Here is a 25,620-nt window from a genome sequence, read left to right as displayed (position 1 = left end):
CACAATTGGCATCAGCCACATTGAGAAGGCGCTGCTTGACCTTGGAGCCAGTGTCAATCTCCTACCCTATTTAGTTTGCCTGCAATTGGGGTTAGGAGAATTGAAGCCCACCTCCATGACACTGCAACTGGCTGACCGGTCAGTTAAGATACCACGGGGAATAGTGGAGGATGTTTTGATTAAGGTGGACAAATTTTATTTCCCCGTGGATTTTATAGTGCTAGATACTGAGCTGGTACAGAATGTTGGAGTTCAAATACCGATGATCCTCAGGTGACCATTCTTAGCTACGGCTAACGCCTTGATCAACTGTAGGACGGGGGTAATGAAGATCTCCTTCGGCAATATGACAGTGGAGCTGAACATCTTTGATATCAGCAAGAGGCCGAGGGAATGTAATGAGATCGGAAGTGCCTGCTTGATTGAGGAGATCATAGAGGAAGAATCAAGCACTAAAGACCCCCTAGAGGCATGCTTTGCTCAGTTTGGAGAGGATCTGGACTTGGATGAGTTACTAGAGCAAGCAAATGCCATTTTAGAGTTTGCTCCTCTGGTGAGCAAGGAAGAAGAGGAGGCAACAGTACCTGAGCCTCCTAAGAAGGAACTTAAGCCCCTGCCGGACAATCTTAAGTATAAGTTCCTAGGTCCAGCCGAAACTCTGCCTGTAATCATAGCTTCGGATCTACATACTTCTCAGGAGGAGAAATTGTTAGACGTGTTGAGAGAGCATAAGGAAGCTATAGGCTGGACCATATAAGATATTAAAGGAATCAGCCCCTCGGTGGTTATGCACAAGATACATCTGGAGGAGGACACCAAACCATTGAGGGAGCCACAGAGAAGGCTCAACCCGACCATGCAGGAAGTCGTCAGAGGAGAAGTAATCAAGTTGTTGGATGCAGGAGTCATCTACCCAATCTCTGACAGCAAATGGGTGAGCCCCATTCATGTAGTGCCCAAGCGAGCTGGAGTAACGGTCGTGCAGAACAAGGAAGGCGAGTTGGTCCCAACTCGAGTACAGTCTGGATGGAGAGTCTGCATCGACTACCGCAAGCTGAACACCGCCACCAGGAAAGATCATTTTCCTCTTCCGTTCATTGATCAAATGGTGGAGCGGTTGGCCGGGCACAAGTATTACTATTTTTTGGATGGTTATTCTAGATATAACCAGGTCCCTGTGGACTCTGAAGACCAAGAGAAGACGACCTTCACTTGTCCGTTCGGGATGTTCGCCTACCGACGTATGCCCTTTGGCTTATGCAACGTACCCGCTACTTTTCAGAGGTGCATGATCAGCATCTTTTCTGACATGGTGGAGCGTTTCCTAGAGGTATTTATGGACAACTTCTCGGTTTTCGGGTCATCTTTTGAGGAGTGTTTGCACCACCTCACGTTAGTCTTGGTGAGGTGTAAAAAGAAGAACCTGGTACTCAATTGGGAGAAGTGCCATTTTATGGTACAGCAAGGAATTGTGCTCGGGCATGTCATCTCTCGTCGGGGGATAGAGGTAGACAAGGCGAAGGTAGACCTGATATCCAACCTTCCGCCCCCACGGACGGTGAAAGAGGTTCGCTCTTTTCTGGGCCATGCAAGATTTTATCGGCGATTCATCCAAGACTTCAGCAAGATCGCCTGGCCCTTGTGCAAACTCTTGGTGAAGGAGGCCCCTTTCATTTTTGACGAGGACTGCAAGAAAGCATTTGGGGCCTTGAAGGCAATTCTGACGTCCATACCCATCATTCGGCCCCCGAGTTGGGGTACACCTTTCGAGATCATGTGTGACGCGTCCGATTATGCCGTTGGAGCCGTGTTGGGGCAGGGCATTGACAAACTTCCCCACGTCATTTATTATGCCAGTCGAACTCTGAACGACGCCCAGCTGAATTATTCGACCATTGAGAAGGAGCTGCTGGCAGTCGTATTTGCTCTGGATAAGTTTCGATCCTACCTACTAGGATCGAAAGTCATCATCTACTCGGATCACGTGGCATTGAAGTATCTTTACTCCAAAAAGGATGCTAAATCTCGCCTCATCCAGTGGATTTTGCTCTTACAAGAGTTCGACATTGAGATTCGGGACAAGAAGGGTTCCGAAAACGTGGTGGCTGATCATCTCTCGAGGATTACCGTGGACTTCACGGAAGAAGCCATCCCCATCTCTGAGACCTTCCCCGATGAGCAGTTGATGCATATTGCTCATGCTCACTCACCATGGTTTGCTGACATAGTGAACTATCTTGTCACCGGTCAAATGCCTTTACATTGGGGGCAGCAAGATAAGTCCAAATTCATGTCCGTGGTGAAGAATTTTTTCTGGGATGATCCTTACTTGTTCAAGTATTGTCCCGATCAGATCATTATGAGATGCATTACCGAGCCTGACCAATCTAGTGTCATCTCCTTCTGTCATGATCATGCCTGTGGAGGCCACTTCAATGCAAAGAAGACCGCTGTAAAGATTTTGCAGTGCAGTTTTTATTGGCCTACCATCTTTCAAGATGCTCACACTTATTGTGTTTCATGCAAGCACTGTCAGAAGCTAGGGAGTATTTCACGCCGAAATATGATGCCCTTCAACCCCATTCTTATTGTCCAGATCTTTGATGTGTGGGGCATCGATTTCATGGAACCTTTCCCACTCTCCTTTGGCTATCTGTACATTCTGGTTGCAGTGGACTACGTGTCCAAATGGGTGGAGGCGGTTGCCTGCAAGACCAATGACCACAGAGTTGTGGTTCAGTTTTTAAAAGACACTATATTTGCTCATTTTGGTACTCCTCGAGTAATTATTAGTGATGGTGGAAAGCATTTCTACAACCGGGTCTTCGAGCAGCTGATGAAGAAATATTGCATCATGCATAAGGTTGCCACTCCCTATCACCCTCAGACGAGTGGACAAGTGGAGGTTTCAAACAGAGAGATCAAGAGGATTTTAGAGAAGATGGTGAACCCATCAAGGAAAGATTGATCTCTCCGGTTGAACGATGCATTATGGGCATACCGGACAGCTTTCAAGACACAGATTGGCATGTCACCTTACCGTATTGTGTACCGGAAAGCATGCCACTTGCCTGTGGAGTTGGAGCACAGAGCATATTGAGGAGATTCTTTGAGCCCGGTTAGAAAGTCCTTCTTTACAATTCACGTCTGCATCTGTTTCTAGGGAAGCTCCGATCTCGATGGACAGGCCCTTTCATAGTTCGATCAGTGTTTTCTTATGGGGCTATTGAGATTGAGGATCCAAAAAATGGCAGCACGTTCAAGGTGAACGGGCAACGACTGAAGCCATTTTTGGACTTACAGAGCTCGGAGGTTGAGACGACCCTTTTAGAGGATCCGAGTTACTCGGAGTGATTGTCGTCAGGATGGAAAGTCTGACTGAAGACTAAAAACTTAGCGCTTGTGGGAGGCAACCCTCATCATTTTTCCTTATCATTTGATTTTATTTCTTGTGTTTTAGTTGTGATTTTCGGGACAGTGTCTGCCATTCAAGTTTAGGAAAGCGCTTCTCTTGCAGTGTGCCCAACTTGCATCACCATTTCGGTATTGTATCTCTAGCCACATTGGGGACAATGTGTCATTCTAGTTTGGGGGTGGGGTAGACATTTCTGTCTGTTTTCATTTAATGTTTGCTTTGTTAATACTTGTTAATATATATACCTTATTGTTAGTTGAGCATGGTTACATCTTACTATGGTCTGCATATCATTGGTTTGTTTAACATGTTGAATTTTGCATATCATTAAAATCTGAGATCTTTTGACTCATCTTTGGATTAGAGAGACTTGACACGTTTAAATTGTTTATCACAAGCACATTAGCATTGTTTCTATGGGATATGAGATTTGAATTAAAAATTATGTGTCTGGAGATTTGTAGGATGACTTGTTGATGAAACCTTGGCTTATTGTTATATATATATATATATATATATATATATATATATATATATATATATATATATATATATATATATATATATATATATATATATATATAAAATCTACTTAGAATAATATCACCAATTTGACTTCTCATTGAGTAACCGGGCCCCTTGCCTCATTAAGCATTGGGTGTTCACGTAAAAAGATGAGAATTTCAGCTTGGATGATTGTTTGGCTAGTTTGACTTCGCAGCCTTTTTTACTTGAGTAATTAAGCCCTTAGGGATGTTTTTACATCTAGTGCCCTAAAACCATCTGGTTTGGGAGTCACTGGCCCAACACTCGTTACATGGGTCAATTAGAAAGCTTAATGGAGTCAAGCATTGCACAGCCGACACAAAAATAATAAATAAATACTAATAAATGTAAGATGAGCCTTGGTTATTTGATGGAAGTCCTGCGAATTTTTGGATATATGTGCTTTGAGGAAAATCGAAACCCCATGACTCTATGTTATTCACACCTTACACTTTTGAACATGTGTATTTTCCATCTATGAGTTGATCGATTTTTGATAACATGATAATATGATATTCATTTTATTAAAAATACTCATGATGTGTGAACCATGTGTTTGAATGATGATTTTTGCTCAATTGATAATTCAGTACTTCAATGTTTGTGGGTATCATTTCTAACAAACCCTCACGAGACTTCACTCGTCCACTAGGGAGTCCTAGGGGTTTAAAAGACTTGTTGCATATGCTAAATGCAATCGTTTCTCCCACGAAAGAGGATTTATGTTTCATGCTTTGATTTTGTTTTCCATTTTGTTTTTGCTAAGGGACTAGCAAAATGTGAGTTTGGGGGTATTTGATGAGTGCCAAATATTGTGTATTTGGACCCCTTGATTTACATTAGTTAGACCTTTAGCCTTATTATTTTTTGATGCTTTGGTTAGTTTTTGTGTTTTTATGTTTTGTAGGTCAATAAGTGAGGAATGGCAAAATTCATGAGGAATTGCTTGGAAAATTCGGAAGTTCTGAAAAACTCGATCGATCGAACTTAAATTCGATCGATCGAATTTTGCCCGAAGTCGATCAATCGATCAAAATTTCCCAGAACTTACTTTTGCAGAAGCGTGCCAGAACACCCAATCAGGAGCTTCTCCACGACAAAAAGCAGTTCTCCCTCTGATTTTCACAGCAGAACACGCTGGTTTCGTGACCTTGGTTGTCTCTAGCAAGAGAGGAACCCTAGAAGGGGTTAGAGGAGTCATTTTACATGGGTTTCTAGCCCTAATTTCCTTCTATAAAAGCCAAAGCCATGCCTCCTTGTTTAAGAGTTCAGAGAACAGTAGATAGGTTTAATTTCGTTCATTTCATAGTGTATTTCAGTAGCTTTTGTTCTTAGACACTTTATCTTTGTAAAACTTTTCTTTTATTTCCATGTTTGTTCTTCATTTTCTTGTGGTGTTCTTAGTCATGGAAGGCTAGTAACCTCAACTAAGGTTGAGGATGAAACCTTTCCATTGATGACACTCACACTCTTGTTGTACTACTTGCACATTTGATGATATATCATATTTGTTGTTCAAGTTCCATTCATTTAAATGCTTTATCTTTTGCAATGAATGTGGTTGTTAGTAGATATATGACATTTAATGTGTTTCAACCGATGGATACATTATTTTATCGATTTGAATGATGATATCCATTGTGATTTGTTCATTGAATGGATACATTGGATGATTTGATTTCAAATGGGTACTCTTTGTGATTTATCTTTGAGTTGGATTCATTTAATGGTTCTAGAGTTTGTGGTTAAGACACTTGAATGACATCCAAAGCTTAATGTTCTTTGGGTGTTCAAGTGGAAACCAAGAGTGTGAGTTGTTGGATTTGGTTTGGTAGATTCCTTAGCCTTAGTTCCTTTTAATTTGCATATTTCATTTCATCTCTTTTATTTAGTCTTTTGTTCTTGAATCAATCCTCAAACCTTTGGAACTAGGCTAAAATGAGGTTGATTAAACAAGACACCAATATTTGACCATTTCCTTGTGGGATCGACCTCGCACTTGCATAACGCTATATTGCAAACGATTCGTGCACTTGCGAGTATTATAATTTGCACAACATCACTCCTAATATCTCCCTCGGAAATGACTCAAACAAATGAAAAATTTGTATAAGTCATTGGGGGGTAGCTTGGTCAGACCTAATCCGGATCAAATCAAATCAAATCAAAGTTGTCCGGCTCGGAAAGACAACTAAGCCACTCCAAATATCTCCCTCATAAATGACTCAAACAAATAAAGAATTCACCTAAGTCATTGGGGTGTAGCTCGGTCAGACCCAATACAAATCAAATCAAATCAAATCAAATCAAAGTTGTCTTCCTCGATTTGAAAAAGTAGCCAGCTCGGAATGACAATTAAGTCACTCCGAATATCTCTCTCGGAAATGACTCAAACAAATCAAAAATTTGTCTAAGTCATTAGGGGGTAGCTCGGCTAGACTCAAACCAAAGCAATCAAAGAACTAATCAAAGATAAAGTCAAGATTCATTCATTCAAAACTTCTCATTAAGTACAAAAACATTCATTACAAAAAAAAATAAATAAATAAAAAATAAAAAATTACAGCGTAAAAGGTAAGTCTTCTGAGGCTGTCTCTTGGTCTTCTTCAATAGTAGGCTCAGAGATCACCAGACTTCTCGGGAGCATCATCACTCCAATCGGGAACATCCGGAAGAAAACTCTTGCCTAATTCCTCAACCTTGGTTATTGCCTCTTCTGGTATCCCAACCAATAAAGGGCTAACGGTTGCCTTGTCATAAGTATAAATTTCTGAATTCAATTCCAGGGTTCGATAGTTTTCGAATCCCCAATTGAAGCCCCGACCCCAAGTGAAATCCCCAAGCTTAGGAACAAAGGCAGGTTACTGCAAAAGATGCTTCGACTTGTTTTTGTAGTGGTTGTACTTCTGTCGAAGCCTTTTATACCTACTTTCAGACTGCTCCTCAGACTTCAACTTCTCAGCCTTTTATACCGACTTTCGGTGTGGAGGATACTCACCAAATCGACCTCATGAGTCATCGGAAGGGCAATCAAGTGCAGTGGCAATGTCAGCAATGCTCACATAAACTAGTTGGCCCAAAACAATGGAAGATAAGTAGGCGGGATTGTCCGTATCAATTGTCAGATTTTGATAGAATATATGAACAAGCGGAGGATAGCAAAAAGCATTTGCAGGCTTCAAAAGTGGCAATAAGTTATGCCTTTTGAATTGACGATATGCCCATTGTACCGGTTTTTTTTCCTTGAATTCACGGACAATGTCGAAACAGGCTTCAACATTCAACGGTCTTTGCTACCATTCTCTTTGTAGAAACTCACCGGGGAGTCCGGGACTGTTAAGAGAGGACGGTTGGGCCGGTTCCATGAAGAGCTCTCTTTTAGGACTTTTGACAAACACTTGGTGTGCCAAATAAAACTTGCAAAGGAGAGCAAATTTTTGGCTTTCTAAACGGTAGGGAATGTAAAGACAAGGGAGAAGAAGAGATTTAAAACAAAAAAGGAAAAATAAAGAAGAAATGAGAAAATGGGGGAGTTGGGAAGAGGGTTGTGATGGGTGGGGGAGGAAGCTCTCAGGTGCCTCAGAAAAAAGAAAAAAAAAAAAAAGAAAAAGAAAAATAAAAAGAGAAATGAAGAGTAGGTCAGTTTTAAAACTGGTCACGTGGCCTACTAGGCGATGTCGATCGATTGAGTATTAAATCGATCGATCGATTTTCGCCAGATCGAATATAAAGAGTTCGATAGTTTTTTTTTAATTTTTTTTTTAATTTTTTAACTTAAGAGCAAAAATGAAAACAAAAGAACAATAAAAATACATGGCTATGAGATAAAAATAAAAGTCTATGCTACTTACGCAAAACAAACACAAAACATAATATATTGATGCAATTTATTTACAACACTATGCTATATTTATGAAAAATAGATGGGATCCGTTAGATCAATGGATTCCACATAATCGTTATGCTCAATACCCTGAATGTAGGGTTTCAATCTCTGACCATTAACTTTAAAAATTTGGCCGGATTTTAGATATCTTAATTCAACAGCTCTGTGAGGGGATACAAATGTGACTATAAAAGGTCCATCCCATCTTGATCGAAGCTTACCAAGAAACATGCTAAGTCTAGAATTATAAAGCCATACCTTTTGATCCGGAATGAAAGTCTTAGGCCGGATGTGTTTATCGTGAAATGCTTTAGTTCTCTCCTTGTACATCCGTGCACTTTCATAAGCATCATTGCGCAACTCTTCAAGTTCACTCAATTGTAATCTTCTGTGGGATCCTGTAGACTCATATCAAAATTAAAGGTCTTGATTGCCCACCAAACCTTGGGCACTAACTCAAAAGGGAGATGGCATGCCTTGCCATAAACAAACCGATATGGCGACATGCCAATCGGTGTCTTGAAAGCTGAACAGTAGGCCCATAATGCATCATTGAGTTGCAAGGACCAATCATTGCGATCCGGCCGAACCGTTTTCTCTAAAATTCGCTTAACTTCCCTATTGGATAATTCTACCTGGCCACTTGTCTGAGGATGGTAGGGTGTAGCAACCTTATGAGTGACAGAGTATTTGACAAGTAAAGTTTTCATAAATCTATTACAAAAACGTTTTCCTCCGTCACTGATAATTGCTCGAGGTGTACCAAATCTACTAAAGATATTTGCCTGAATGAACTTCACAACAATTTTACGATCATTGGTTCTGGTTGCCACAACCTCTATCCATTTTGATACATAGTCCACTGCCACTAAAATATATTTGAATCTGAAAGAGGGCGGGAAAGGTCCCATGAAGTCTATCCCCCACACATAAAAAATTTCCACAATTAAGATCGGGTTTAGAGGCATCATGTCCCTTCGGGACATTGTTCCAAGGCGTTGACATCGATCACACACCTGACAAAACTTGAAAGCATCCTTAAATAAGGATGGCCAGAAGAAAAACCTTCGCCGTGGTCTTTTGAGCACTAACATGTCCTCCACATGGCAGAATATGCCAAAACGTGTGGATACTATGAATTTTGCTCTGGGGTACACAACGGCAAATAATTTGATTAGCACAATACTTAAAAGGTTCAGGATCCTCCCAAAAGTAGGATCGGATCTGCTTGAAGAAATGGTTTTTTTTTTTGCTTAGACCAATAAAAAGGAACCTTACCTGTAGCTAGGTAATTAACAATATCAGCATACCAAGGTATTTTTTGAGGTGTGATCTCAAACAGTTGCTCATTCGGGAAGGAATCATGAACTAGAATGAGAGAGGACTCAAGAAATATTTGAGAAAGATGGTCAGCTACAACATTATCAGATCCTTTCTTATCCTGTATCTCTAAATCAAACTCTTGCAATAAGAGTATCCATCTAATCAAACGGGGCTTCGTTTCCTTCTTTGCCATTAAATGCCTCAGAGTTGCATGATCAGAGTATATAATCACCTTGGATCCCAAAAGATAAGAACAAAATTTGTCCAAGGCGAAAACAACTGCTAATAACTCATTCTCTGTTGTGTATAATTTACTTGAGCTTCTAACAGAGTTTTACTGGCATAATAAATCATGTGAGGGAGCTTGCTCTCACGTTGACCTAAGACGGCACCCACTGCATAATCGGATGCGTCACACATGATCTCAAAAGGAAGAGACCAGTTGGGAGTCTTCATAATTGGAGGAGAGGATAAAAGAGAGCGAAGTTTCTTGAATGCCTCTAGACACGCTTCATCAAAATTAAACGCAGTCTCCTTGGTTGCATAAAGGTCAATAAATTTTTCTAAAATCCTTAATGAAGCGGCGATAAAAGCCAGCATGTCTGAGAAATGAACAAATTTGCATTATCGTGGTAGGCGGTGGAAGTTTAGAAATTAACTCCACTTTCGCTTTGTCTACTTCTATCCCTCTTTTGGACACTATGTGCCCCAAAACTATTCCTTCTTGAACCATAAAATGGCTTTTTTCCCAACTTAATATCAAATTTGTCTCCTTGCATCGTTGAAGAACAAGAGAAAGGTTATGGAGACATTCATTAAAAGTGGGTCCAAAGACTGAAAAATTGTCCACGAACACTTCAGGGAATTTTTCTACCATGTCCGAAGAGATAGACATCATACACCTTTGAAATGTTGCAGGTGCATTACATAACCCAAAGGGCATGCATCTATAAGCAAAGGTACCAAAGGGACAGGTAAAAGTTGTCTTTTCTTGATCCTGAGGATCAACGGCCACTTGATTATATCCTGAATAACCATCCAGGAAACAATAATAACTTTGGTCAACAAGCCGCTCTACGATTTGATCAATAAATGATCCTTCTTAGTTATGGAGTTGAGTTTCCTATAATCTATGCACACACGCCATCCAGTGGTCATGCATTGCAGAATTAGGTCACCAGAAGAACTCTCAACCATAGTGATACCAGATTTCTTGGGTACCACTTGTATGGGACTCAACCATGTGCTATCTAAGATGGCGTAAATGATACCTGCATCTAACAATTTCACCTCCTCTTTCATAACTACTTCCTTCATGTTGGGATTTAATCTCCTTTGTGCCTCACGGGAGGGCTTAACATTATCTTCTAGATGAATGCAGTGCATGTAAATGGAGGGATCAATCCCTTTCAAATCTCCTACACTCCAACCAATCACTTCTTTGTGTTTCTTAAGAACATCCAGTAAACTACTCTCTTGGTCATCTTACAAATCAGACGCAATAATGACTGGGAAAGTGTGATTTGTACCTAAGAAAGCATACTTGAGCATTGCATGAAGCTGCTTTAACTCAAATTTTGGTGGGGAGATAACGGAAGGAACATAAAGAATGTCTAACGTTACGGTAAAGGCTCTTTTGGTACTATCCAAGGAGGAAAGTCTATTACAGCCGTAGTGTCAAGCAAAGAATCAACTTTGCCAACATAATGCTCCGTGTTGAAGTCTTCAAAGTCAAAATGAGACAGGCACGCCTCTAATGGATCTTTAATCAAAAGGTGGGGGAGTGTGTCTTCAACAGTTTCTTCAATCATGTCCAATAAGACACACTCACTTGTATCCGACGGATGCTGAAAAGCTTTGAAAATGTTCATTCTTACTTTCATGTTCCCAAAGGTTATCTACATTTCTCAAGTCCTATAATTTATACAAGTGTTAGCCGTAACTGAGAAAGGACGTCCAAGGATGACAAGGATAAGCCTTGCGGGATCTGGGACTGGTTCTGTATCAACAACAATGAAGTCTACTGGGAAGTAGAAGTTGTCCACTCTAATAATCACATCTTCAATGACACCACGAGGTTTCTTAATGGATCTGTCTGTAAGTTGTAAGACAACCATCGTGGGCTTCAATTATCCTAGTCCTAATTGTTCATAGATCAAGTAAGGTAACAAATTAACACTTGCACCTAAATCAAGGAGTGCCTTATCAATGGTATGGTCTCCAATAATACAAGAAATAGTGGGGGCACCAGGATCCTTAATTTTGGGGGCAACAGTGTGTTGGATCAATGAACTTACTTGCGACAGAAACTGCTGCAGCAACTGAATTTTACAGAAACAGGTATTTTTTTTTTCTGAATTATTCTTTCAGTTTGTTTATTTCTTGTTCTATATATATTTTTTCATCCTTGTTTGTTTATGTTTGGTCGCCGGTCGTTATTATTGCCTATTATTCCATACAACCTAGACCTATAGCGGATTCCTAGACATCATAGATCCGAATGGAACTCACATCGAAAAGCCCACTATAATACACCTATGGATGAAGAACCAAAGCTCGTGTTGTTGAGGGACCATTATGTTCCCACTACATACACACCCTCTTCAAGCCTTCAGTTGCCAAACATCACGGTAGCTCATTATGAAATTAAGCCTAGCATTATTGAAATGCTTCCATCTTTTTATGGGCTTAATAACGAGGACCCCAATAAGCATCTCGATGAATTCTTTGAGATCTGCTTAACCATGAGATTGCAAAACATCTCTGAAGATGCTTTACGGATGCGCCTGTTTCCGTTCTCTCTAAAGGATAAGGAAAAATATTGGTTGAATTCCCTAGAGACTAACTCCATCACTTCCTAGGCTCAGATGCAACACGTGTTCCTTAAGAAGTACCTCACCATAGGGAAAACAAACCAAATACAAAAAGCCATAACTGGTTTTTCACAAATAGAAGGAGAACCTTTTCATGAAACTAGGGAAAGGATGAAGAACCTTCTACAGAAGTGTCCACATCATGCTGTTCCTAAGTGGCAGCTTATTCAATGTTTCTATGATGGCTTAACTGAGCCTCATAGACAAATGGTAGATGCCTCCTGTGGAGGTACTTTCATGTTAAAGAGTGAAGATGATGTATTGATCATTTTTGAAAATCTTGTTGAGAATTCTTTACACCATTCATCATCCAGTCATATGGCACCTGCGTCTAAGAACCAAAGAAGTGAGAAATTTTTTGAAGTAAGCCATCCCTTAGATATGACTACTAAGGTAGATGCTTTATCAAGAAAATTAGATCAAATTATAGCCGCTGGTTTCGCACCTATGACTGCCCCTCACATCCCTCCTCCACAAGAAGCATGCTCATTTTGCTCAAATCCATCGTATCAGGCGAAAGATTGTTCCATCATTGGACAATTTTATGAAGTTCCTCATGAGCAAGTGAATGCAGCCTTCTCCAAACCGGTTAATGATCCATATTCTCATTCATATAACCCGGGATGGAGAAATCACCTGAATTTCTCTTGGCAAGCTCAAGCTCCAGGGAACTCAGGACCTTTTGTAGGATTGCATAAGTAGGCACACATGTTGCCTCCAAATCAACCTATAACCTAAATTATCGGCCCCCTCAATATCAGTACCAGTCAGCTCCTCCTCCTCCTAGAAATTCTGCTTTTGAGGAGAAAGTATTGACTGCACTTGGCAACTTGGAAGCAAATACTCAAATGCTGAATTCTCATTCCTTATTGATTGACAAGTTAGAAGGTCAATTTGGGCAGCTGGCAAAGCACTTAACTAGAGAAGAGAAGGGAAACTTCCCTCCCAACCAGAAGCCAACCCCAAGGGACAATACATGGTCAATGAGAGTGCTTTTGGCAGCACCACCCATGAACAAGTCCAAGCAGTTACAACCTTAAGGAGTGGAAGGATAGTTGATAATAAGGTTAGACAAGAAGCCACTGAAGAGGATAGATCCGAGCCAAAACCAACTTTACCCCTTGAGAATCCAAATGAGAAGTTGAAGACCACTCTTGGGACACCTTATGAGCTTAGAGCTCCATTCCCCGAACGTTTCAAAGAGTCTCCTAGTACTAGAAAGTAAGGAGAAAGATATCAAGAGATGATGGACATTTTTAAACAGGTACAAATTAATTTACAATTTCTTGATGCTATCCGGCAGGTCCCACCTTACGCTAAATTTTTAAAAGATTTGTGTACTCAAAAGCGGAAGATAAGGAAGCGTAGTCCCGAGAAAATTGTTCTGACCACAAACAAAATCGCTCGATCGATTTAAAAATAGATCAATCGATTTTTGATCGATCAAGGCCCTGTATCGTACGATCGAATCACCTCTGCAGAAAGCAAATTCTAATAAAACCTAAAAGAATCATATTTGCACAAAAATGAAAACATGAAATATTCACAGAGAAGTAATATGGATAGAATAAAAAAAGGAAATTTCAGAAAAAGTTTGTTTCTGCCTTGAAACAGCAGTTGGGATGCTACTGAGCAAACTCGATCGATCGATTAATAACGAGATCGATTGACTTTAGATCGATCGATTCCTTTAGCTTTTGATAAATCGATCGATCGATTTTCTTCTGCAAAAAATATAATTCTGCAGAAACAGAATAGAAACAATTTTTTAAAACCCAAAATCAATTTTTAGACAGAACCAAAACCCCTTATGCACAGAATATACAATATGAACATAATCAAACTAGATGAAATCCTAAATACTTCATAAACAACCGTTGCAATCCCCGAAAACGGCGCCAAAAATTGGTAGCCTTCCAAACGATGATTAAAAATAATGAATTTTGGTTTTGGAACTTTATCGGTTGTCACAACTACGTGGATTTTAATATTTGTAACCACTCACAATAGTACAAGACTTTGCAGAATAGGACTAAGGAGGGTATCGAACCACAAGGATTGGGGGTTGTTTTGTTATGAAATACCTAAGACGTTATTCAATTTAATTTGAAAAAGATATATATATATATATATATATATATATATATATATAATTTTTTTTTTATCACTAAGCTAACATGAACTAAAAACAATTAAAAATGGAGAGATTTGAGAAAATGAAAAGTATAGGGAATTGATTTCACTCAATCCTCATACACATGGCATATTATGTCTATCTCGGATTTCATTAACACGGATAATACGAGCGCGTAATAATTGTCAATCACACGACAAACCCAACATGAAATTACTTTAGTTAAAAGGTAATGATAATCCATCTAATTACACAATAGTCATCCAACTAACATCTATACATGAATGATTAATGCTCCTTAGTATGGACAATAAGTGTAGCGCACCAGATTTTAAACCCTGGAATATAGTGTCTTAAATTAGAATTTAAGACTAAGTAAAATGACTTAGATATTTATGGATATTTATGAAAACAAAAATTTGTCAGTCTTATTATTTTATAAACTCTGTTTTAATAAAAAGTGAATTATTATTAGGCGCTAACGATATTGCTTAATAATTAATAGACAAACCTAAATTAGATGGGATAATAGTATTCTTAATATTATTATATTGGAATAATATTATTGATACATAATATTTTTGTGTAATATTTAGGGTTAAACACATTTTTAGTCCCTGAGTTTAGAAACTTTATTTTTTAGTCCCTGAATTTCAATTTGCATCACAGATGATACCTCAATTTTGAGAAATGACCGAATAAGTACCTTGGTTAACTTCTCCGTCCAAAAACTAACAGACCGCCATGTGTCAACCTCAGAGGTTGACACATGGCACTATATAAAAAAAATTAAAAATTAAAAATCTTTAAAAATGAATTTAAAAAAAATTTGAAAAAAAATAAATAAATAACAAGGGGTGGCTGCCACCCCCCTTGGCAACCATGGGGGTGGCTGGCAACCCCTTGACAAATAAAAAAAATAAATAAATAAAAATAAAAATTCAAGATCGGTTTTGGCCCTTGGGGGTGGCCGAACCACCCCCCATGGGGTGGTTCGGCCACCTCATACTGGCCAAGGGGGTGGCTCAGCCACCCTTTTTTTTTTCTTTTTTTTTCTTTTTTCAATTTTTTTTAATTTTTTTTAATATTATTATTTTTTAATTCATTTTTAAAGATTTTTAATTTTTTAAGATTTTTAATTTTTTTATATAGTGCCACGTGTCAACATCTAAGGTTGACACATGGCGGTCCATTAGTTTTTGGACGGAGAAGTTAACCGAGATACTTATTCGGTCATTTCCCAAAACTGAGGTATCATCTGTGATGCAAATTGAAACTCAGGGACTAAAAAATAAAGTTTCCAAATTTCAGGGATTAGAAGAGTACTTAACCCTAATATTTATTGTACATAATATTTTTTGGTCTAATATTATTCGGTATCATAATGTTATCAGTAAAACAATATTATTCAGAAAATAATATTAATTATGAAATGAACTGGACTCAAAACGGGTTTAAAATTATACCCTAATAAGAAATTAAAATGATAAAGACCTAATCTAAAAATACTCGTGGATTAACTTAATATGTATCATGATCATAACGTGCAAATAGGCAGATTCATGAACCAGCTGTCCTAAACTCTGAGTCATCCCCTTGCATCACTAGTGACTCACCCTCTACAGCTCACTCCTAGTCTCCTACAACTTGTTGCCCACACCTGGTCTTAGTTTCTCACGCCTATATAACAGGAGTAATGATTCATTACCACCTAAATATACAACTTTTCACCACCTTGCCTATGTGGAAAGGTGGTCCATCACCTTAATTTATTTTTAAAAGAGAAATGATTCCTACATTCATTTCTCACAACAGCCCCACAACAAGCTGACGTGGCTGATAGTATTTTATTATTTTTTTACAAAAAGAAAACAAAACAAAACAAAAAAAGTAATAAAATATTACCAGCCACATCAGCTTGTTGTGGGGCTGTTGTGAGAAATGAGTGTAGGGATCATTTTTCATTTAAAAAAATAAAAAAGGGGAGTGATCCTTACACTCACAATGCACAACAACGACACAACACCAAGGCATAATGGAGTGGGGCCCATGTGTGGGTCCCACTCCATTGTGCCTTGGTGTTGTGTCATTGTTGTGTAGTGTGAGTGTTTTAATCATTTTCCAATAAAAAAACTCAAAAGGTAGTGGGGGACCACCTTGCCACATATGCAAGGTGGTGAAAAGTTGTATATTTGGGTGGCATTGAATCATTACTCATATAACAGATACTTCCTCCTTCAATTTCATCACATCTCTTTCTTCTTTCTTTCTTTCTTCATCGCTCTTTCTTGATACTGTCTGAATGAAACAAAGAGAGTGAGAGATGAGAAGTGAAACAGAGAGTGCGGGAGAGAGAGAGATCAAAAGAAATTGAGAAGAGAGATAAAGAGGGACCCGAGAGAGAGAGAAGTCGACTGAGGGAGAGAGAGACCGTGGGAAAGCCAGAGAGAGAGAGAAACAGAGAGGGAGATCGCCGAGAGAGAGAACCCGTGTGACCCAAAAACCCACAAGAACCCGATCGGAGGCCGGTCTTCCGGTGGAGCCAGAGGACCCGACGGACCTAGAAGGATCCGAAACCAAAAACCCAACAGAAACAAGACGCTCCGACAAGACCCAGAGGTGCGATTCCGGCCGGTCCCAGTGACGATTTCCGGCCAATTTCTGATGGGTCGACTCCGGTGGAACGTGGGACACGAAATCCGGCGACCGCCAATGGTGATTTTCCAGTGAAGCCTAGAGATGTTTTCCTGTGAATTTCTATAGCCTTAAACAGAAATTCCTTATGATTTCTTGTGATTTCTATTTGATTTATTGTGGATATTTTGGATGGATTTGTATTTGATTTACTGTGGGTGATTATTGATAGACTTTTGATCAAATTTTGATGCTCTGTTTTACTGATCTTTAGCCGATTTAATGGGTTTTTGGTCAATGATGATCTACCCTGTTTTGAGGATCCGATTGGGTGTATCTGTGTGATTGTGGTAAATTCATGTGTAACTATGTTGTAAATAGTTTAAAGTTCTGGCAGTAGAGGTAGTTGTGGTAAGCAAGTTCTTTTTGGGTTGAATGCCTATGTTGGCCGAGCATCTAGGAATGAAAATGTGAAAAAGATGTTATCTACTTTAATTTATGGGTCAAATTTGTGTGAACTTATCTTGTGTATTTTTACCAGATGAATTAGAGATTTGAATATGCTAGTTTTACTGGTATTTCTAATATGAGGAAAAAGGTTTTAGGACTGCAGTAGGAATTTCTAGTTAAATGGTATTTTTACTGAAAAAGAGTTTAGATCTTATTACTAAGATTATTATTAAGGCTGGAATATAGCATGTTAAGTGAAAATAAGTAATATCCCTGAGTAATGATGTTAACACTTTGTATGTAAATATATATTTATTGCAAAGAATGAACTATTATGAGAACTGCACCAAAAGGCTGTAAGTATCTCTATACTTATTGAGGACAAAGCTGGGTGATTTTTTCATAATATTGTGTTTACTGCTTTATTTAATTTGTTTGTGCATGTGAAATTTACATGTTTTATATTTTAATTAAACAGATTAATAACAAAGCTAGTGAATGCAGCGGGGGGCGAAGGTATTGCCAGTGGGACCGCAGATTCCCGTAAAGATAATAATAATCAAATGCTGTAACCATAGGTTTACAGGCCAGCTGGGACCTTAGGTTCCTAGCCCCAGATAAAATAAGCTTTAAGTGAGAGTTGGCTAATACAACGGGGGTGAAGGTATTGCCAGCTGGGACCGTAGGTTCCCACAACATGCTAATACGGACCATAGGTTCCATTATGAAAGGAGTGCAAAAGAAAATAATTAAGACATTGCATATAAAACTCTCATATTATTATTATTATATATTGCATATACATATATCTACATTATGTTGCATTTATTAAATAAATCAGTATTCATATTATTATTGGAAACATTGGACTCACTTTAGTATTTTGTGTTTTTTGTTTCTATATATATATATATATATATATTGGTGCAGGTTTATAGACAAAGATTAGTGCCGAAGAGGTTTTAAAGCTAAGGATGCATAGATTGTTTTTTGTTTAAAGTTTTCTGTGTTTATAACATTTTATGTTGACAAGATTGCTAATAATTTCCATGTATTCTCTTGTATCACTATTGACACATGTTTCCATGTATTTGTTCTAAGTATTCTCTAATGGATGTCTAGAGGTATTTTAGTTAGAAGCTTTGATGTGTTATTTAATTTCAAGTCAGTTGGATATATTATATTTCACTGCCAAATCTTAACTTTGATAATGATTGTAGTAATGTCACGTGAAAATAGAAAAAAAAAAAAATTCACTTACGCCTTTTTGTAAAAGGCGGGGTGTTACAGTTTGGTATCAGAGCAGTTTGCTCTGAGGACTGATGGACTTGACCTTAGAAGTTTAAAAATGACACAAGAGCTGTAGGTATAAACCAATTTTCTGAAAAAATACTTTGTGTGAATTTTGATGTTGTGTGATGTATGCATATTTATGCTTCCATTCTTGGATGAGTCATGAATGTGTGCATCTCAATGTTTTGCTATATATTAGAAAACATATTAATTTGATTTGCATACTAAATGAAAATTGTACTAAAAAAAATGATTTTGAAATGAGGAAAATATTTTAAGAATAAACTTTCAATATTTGTTACCTTGGTTGCAAAAATAAGGTTTAGATGTGATAAAAACATCTTAAAAAGTTTTGTGAAAATAATAAAAATATGCATATTTGTATTTTTGTTTAAGAATTAAATATTTGTATCTGGATAAGAAACACTCTTTCATGTACTACTAATATGGTTCAAAAAGATTTTGAAATATGCTTAAAAAAGATTTTGGAACACAATGGAGTTTTATGAAAACAAAGGATTAATAAGTAGAAGCTTTTAAAATATATATGGCACATAGTGCCACTTTGATTCTATTTATAAATAAATGTCATCAGTTTTTCGTATATGACCTCGAGTTTAAAATCTAGAAATTTTATAGATATTGAATGGATACTGAGAGTTTATTTGATCTATCTACAAAGCTACTAGATAGATGATTGTATTAACATTTGATAAGCATTAGTGTAGAGTAAACATTATATTATCAATGTCTAATAGATTTAGATATCTTAGTGCAGAGACCTCCCACCCTGATGACGATCCGAGTGTAAGATGGATAAGACACTTGAGGTATGTGAATAGAAGTAATTTCATGATTAGAATAATCTGATATCTAGTATTATTTTGAGGTATAGTCATGAAATGCTCTATGGAGATATAGATTACAGAATCCAGATACTTAATACCTTGACAGAATTTATGGATATTAAGTTGATAAATTTATTAAGCACTCTATAAATATTTCATGTGCTTAGTGATAATATTTTCTATGACCATAATAAGGATAACTTGAGGATCAAAAGATAAATATTGAGGCTTTGAGGTTTATCCGATTAACCCTAGAATGTAAGAAAATATATGTTATGACTAATGAGTATCAAGTATTCCAAATCTGGTATCTTTTGAAGATATGTGCATAAATTGTAGAGTACTGATTTATATATATATATATTTGAGGAAATTAGTTGATTTAATAATTTGATGATATTTGAAGGGATTACCTTCCTATGCGTCTGATAAACTTTGGAGAAGTTTGAATCTATTAATTGATGAATTGTTGAGGTTTTCTAGAGCTTAGGTTAAATAAAATTTTGAATACGTGATTCATTTATTCTCTTAGAAATCCTTGCTTGATGGATATGTGTTTTAATTATCAAATTTGAGTATTGATTGACTGCATAACTAAATTGGAGTAATATTAAGTATTTAATCTAGTGATTTTTTAGGATGATTTTATGAGACCATGTTATTTCCTCGCACATCTTTGATAAGATTGATTAAATGTGATTTGGGTAATGTAATGAACTCACAAAGAGGGCCGCAATACTTTGAGGTATGGATTATTGATCATTCGGGCATTTTAGATTTACATTGCTAAAGTTCTGATAAGAATAATGGTATATGATACCCAGGAGGATATTTGGATTTGCGAATTTTGAAGTTATAAAGGTAATGGGTTGCTGATTTAATTTTTGAAATAAGAATTTTGTGATAATTAAGGAATTAATTATTTGAAGAGATATTGATATCCAAACCTTTCCTTTTGAGGTATAGATTGATATACGTGGCATATGATGACTAAGATTGATTTACTTTTAGTCCTAAGTCATACAAAATAGTAAGATGATAGGTCTCATTTTATAACTGACATTAGATTCATTGTTTTCTTTCCTATCCCTTGAATGGTTGATTAATTATCCTTGCCACTGTGTTTGTTTGATTCACTGATTGATTGTTCTTCGCCACAATTGAACAACGATGACAAGGAGAACAACGTCGACAAAGGTATGCAACGTTCAAAGCCAAGAAAGATTTCCCACATCATTGAAAGATAACGGAAACTCTTACGTCTTGATAAGCCGTGCCTTGAAAAAGGTAATCTTATCTTAATCTTCGTAAACACACAAACCACTGGGTTAGAGACTAGCCTAAAGAAACACCGAAAGGAAGCAAGGGTCAACAAAATCAGAATCACGCATCCTTAATACGAGTACCTATGCTCACACCGAGAAGACCAAGAGTTAATACGAGACAAGTTTGCTATCAGTTAAACGTACAAGGTAAGTACATAAACCCTCTTGGTTATATTTAAAATTGAGTAGAACTAGTACTCAACTTTTTGGATTAAGAATTTATATCCCTAAGAAGTGCAGTATTAGCATGATTCATTTAAAGTTAGTACTCACCAAGACTTTTGAAATATATTGAGCTATGAAATTGGTTTAATTTTGGAACTCTCGATTCCCCAAATTTTAGTTATGATAAATTTGAGAATGAGTTAGCATTTATTTCGATTCATAGTGATTTTAATTTGATGCTTAGCCTTAGTGATGAGTCTAAGTTGCTTTGGCTACAGAGTTGCGATTATAGTAATTATGAATCTTAGCCAAATGAATTGAGAAATTCCATGGTGATATAAATAGTGAGACAATCTCTAAATATTATTTGTATTGTAATCTACTAACGGACTTTGTTTACTTGGTGGACGGAAAACGGGTTTAAGGAGCGGTGCAATTATCCCTTTTTTTTTAAAAAAAAAAAAAAGGGGTAGAAACTTGCGTGGATGGAAAATGCATCTACTTTTCAGTAAAAAATGGTACTGAAAAGGAGTCAAACTTAAAAGCCACATTCACTACCTGAAAAAGAAAAAAAAAAAAAAAGAAAAAAAAAAAGGGAAATGCACTAACCGCAGGCAGAGCTAGCCGGACTTGGGTGTGGCCGGAGTTGGCCGAACTTAGGTGTGGGCGGAGCGAGAGATGAGAGAGAGATAGAGTCAATGAGAGAGAGAGTAGTGAGAGAGAGTCAAAAATTTTTGGAGGGGGAGGGGCCAACCACGGGAAATGAGGTCTTATTTTGTGGCGTGTCTGCCAAACACGCCACTAATTATTTTAGTAAAGTGTTTTTTTTTAACACGCCACCGGTGTCAAAAAGTACTTTACTGTAGACACGCCACTAAATGTAGAGTTTTTTGTAGTGGTATTAGCAACACTCATATCTTTCATATCAAAATGTGATGAAAGAAAATATTTTGTATCTTTAATACAAAACATATTATTACTAAAAATTAGCATGTCGTCTACATATAAAGATATAATGACAATGAGCATGTTTGGCAAAGCTTTCCACTATTTGTATTTGCCTTTTTTGCCCATCAAGCTACAGTAAACAAGGACACTAAAGTCAAAAAAGGCACTTCAAAGTCTGTAATCTCTCTTATTTTAATATTATTTTAAACCCATCCATCTGAACGCATTCGTTGAGATGGAAGATGAAGTGCCTTTCCCTCCTATGAGGCACTTCCCTCCTACGAGTTTCTTTCATCGTTGTCGTCGATGACCGAAGACGAGGAGTCACAATCGCTACACAATTCATCGGGTAAGGCTGGGTGCACAGGTGGTACTGGTGCCCACCACTGGGGGGGCCACCACCACCACCCTTGGCCCGGGGGGCCCACCACTGCCACTCGTGGCCCACTGAAGGACTCCACCGTGCTGCTCATACTACTCGTCTTCGGCCTCGCCACGTGTTGCTGAACCGAAACTCTCACCCCGTCTCGGACCCAAAAATCGGCCATTTGAGCGGCGGTCACCTGAAAATTGATCTTCGCCGTGGGCCCCCGCAACCACACTGTCACGGCGTCGTAGGGTAGTTTTGCTTTCTCCACCGAGTCGAACGTCCCGAGGCAGACCCTGGTTTTCTTCCACCGATCTACGATCTCGGCCGCGTATCGGTCGCACGCCTCTGGTTTCTTCTACAGTAAACGTAGGTTTGAAATGGATGATGTTAAAAAAAATATTAAAATAAGAGGGATTGCAGGGCCTTTTTGACTTTAATGTCCTTGTTTACTGTAGTTTGATGGGCAAAAAAGACAAATAAGAATAGTGGAAAGCTTTGCCAAACAAGCTCAATATCATTATCAAATATTTTAAAATAAATACATTTACCACCTTCACTCAAACGAAAACCATAAGAACTAATTATATTGCCAAATCTTTCATGCCATTGTTTTGGAGCTTGTTTTAAACCATATAATGATTTAGCTAATTTACAAACTTTGTTTTCTTGTCCTGGAATTATGAAATCCTTCAGGTTGTTCCGTATATACCTCTTCATCCAAATAACCATTTAAGAATGTTGTTTTCACATCTATTTGGTGGATTTCAAGGTTATATATGGAAGCCAAAGATACGAAAGTTCTAATTGATGAAATCCTAGTTATAGAGCAAAACTATCAAAATAATCAATACCCTTAGACTGTCTAAACCCTTTGGCTACTAATCTAGCATTAAACTTGTCAATAGATCCATTAGGTTTCATCTTTTTCTTAAAGATCCATTTACATCCAATGGGTTTGGAACCTGAAGGTAAGTCTACAAGGATCCATGTTTTATTAAACATAATAGATTCCATTTTATCATTAATAGCTTCCTTCCAAAATGTGGCATCCCTAGATTTCATAGCTTCTTTAATATTAGAAGGTTCATATTCCAGATTACAATACACACCAACTTCATTCACAATTACTTGAGAGTTGCCTTCTATAAAGTATGTCAAAAAATCAGAACCAAAACTTTTTTATTTTCTAATTTCAAAATTCTCTTCATTTTTTGAAACAACATTTTCAAAACATTTTCATTATTAGAAGTACTTACTTCAGAAAACTTAGAGTTTTTAATAGTATTGGATTCAAAAAATTCAGCATCTCTTGACTCGATAATAATATTATAATCAAATTCTAGAAAACGATAAGCTTTACATGTGAAGCATAACCAATAAAAACATATTTAGAAGTTCTTGGTCCTAATTTAAATCTTTTAAGATCAGGCAACCTTACATAAACTATGCATCTCCACAATTTTAAATAATTCAAATTTAGTTTACGTTTAAACCATAACTCATATGGGAACATATGATTTCTTTCAGAAGACACTCTATTTAAAATGTGAATTGCAGAAAAAAAATAGCTCCGCCCCATATATTTTTGGGTAATCCAGAAGGGTTAAGCAATGCATTAACCATATCCATGAGTGTTTTATTTTTTCTTTCTGCTACATCATTCTGTTGTGGTGTATAAGGTGTTGTGCGTTCATGTATTATACCATTATCCTCACAAAAATAGTCAAAATCATTATTAAAATATTCTCCACCTCAATCACTTCTAAATGATTTAATCTTCCAATTAAGTAAATTTTCAACTTCGGTTTTAAACAGTTTAAAAATCTATCTAAAGCTTCATCTTTTGTTCTAAGTAAAAATAGATATGCGCATTTAGACAAGTCATCTATAAAAGTAATAAAATATCTTTTACCACCTCTTTGTTATTTTACCACTTAAATCACATACATCAGAGTGAATTAATTCAAGTAAATTCGAAGATGATCTATTAACACTTGAAAATAGTTTTCTAGTTAATTTTGTTTTAACACAAGTTTCACATTTGTTTCTATCATCATGCAAATTAGAAGGCAACAAGCCTAATTTAACCATGCGATTAACAGAATCCTAATTCCCATGACCTAATCTAGCATGCCATAATGAAAAAGAGTGAACAATATAAACAGAAGCATTCTCCTTTATTAAATTAAGTTTAAAATTCCATTTTCAGCATAGCCCTTCCCCCACAAACTTGTTATTTTTGGTCAAGACAAATTTGTCTGACTCAAATACAAAGCTTATAGCCATGTTCAGACAAAATACTGCCATAAACCAGATTCTTTCGAATTTCTGGTGCATAAAATACATCAACTAGAGTAACTACTTTGCCAGAAGTAAACTTCAACTCCACGGTACCTTTCCCAACTACTTTGGTGGTAGTTGAATTTCTCATGTATAGTTCAATCTCGTTACCAACTTTCTCATATGTTTTGAAGAGATTCTTCTCTCCACAAATGTGACGAGTTGCACCTGTGTCCACCCACCAACCAGAAGCATTGACTACCATATTCACTTCAGAAATAACAGCAATAAGATTTTCTTCAACATTGTTGGCTTGTTCTTTCTTCGTCAGAACTCTACAATCCTTGATGAAGTGCCCAGGCTTCTTACAGTAATGACAAATCACATTCTTCTTGAAGTTGTTGTTCTTTTTCTTTGGACCAGTTTTGCTAGGACATATTTGGGATTTTTCCCTTTTTTGTTGTTTATTTCAACAACATGGGTAGATTTGTTCATTTCAGCCTTATCTTCGAGTTTGTCTCGAAGCCTTGACTCTTCTTCAATTCGAAGTTGTCTTTGAAGACCTTCTAGAGTCAGATCATCAACTTTCCTCTTCAATGACTTACGGTAGTCCTTCCAGGTTGGTGAAAGTTTGGCAATAATAACACCCACTTGAAGTTTTTCATCAATAGGAATGCCCTCAGAATTAAGTTGTTGGACAATCAGTTGAATTTCATAAACCTGATTCAAAATAGGTTTATTGTCCACCATTTTAAAATCAAAATAATTACTTACCAGGTAGCTTTTATTTCCAAAATCTTCAGTCTTGTATTTGTTCTCCAACGCCTCCCATATCTCCCTTGCATATTTCTTTGGTGTATACATGTTGAATAGAGGATCAATGAGGGTGTTGAGGATATTTGATAAGTCTTGAATAATTCGATTCAAGACCCCTTAATTTGCATTTGTTAGACCTAGTTTGTGTTGTATATATAACGTTTTGTTGTAGTTTTGTTTTATGTCTTATTTTCAGGTCTTAGTTGAAATCTAGTTCAAAATACTTAAATTAGACCTGAAAATACATCAAGGGCAATTTGGTCATTTCTAGATTTTGAGGCTGATCCTGAAAAGATGAAAAATTGACCAAGGCA

At 37.2% G+C, this 25,620-nt stretch overlaps 1 protein-coding gene and 1 non-coding gene across 2 annotated transcripts; one reads left to right on the top strand and one right to left on the bottom strand.

The window, feature by feature from the left end:
* The first annotated feature begins 12,037 nt into the window (after positions 1–12,037).
* On the top strand, positions 12,038–13,083 carry LOC133868945 (uncharacterized). Its single transcript, XM_062305936.1, has 2 exons — positions 12,038–12,727; positions 12,805–13,083. The coding sequence occupies exons 1-2, from the start codon at positions 12,038–12,040 to the stop codon at positions 13,081–13,083; spliced, it is 969 nt and encodes a 322-aa protein (XP_062161920.1).
* Positions 12,087–12,192, bottom strand: LOC133869969 (small nucleolar RNA R71). Its single transcript, XR_009900596.1, has one exon. It is a non-coding gene; the product is annotated as a small nucleolar RNA R71 (small nucleolar RNA).
* Positions 13,084–25,620: the final 12,537 nt, after the last annotated feature.

This window comes from Alnus glutinosa, chromosome 5 (assembly GCF_958979055.1).
Source record: "Alnus glutinosa chromosome 5, dhAlnGlut1.1, whole genome shotgun sequence".
Lineage (NCBI taxonomy): Eukaryota > Viridiplantae > Streptophyta > Magnoliopsida > Fagales > Betulaceae > Alnus > Alnus glutinosa.
The sequence above is the reverse complement of the archived record's forward strand: the minus strand, read 5'-3'. Positions and strand labels throughout refer to the sequence as shown.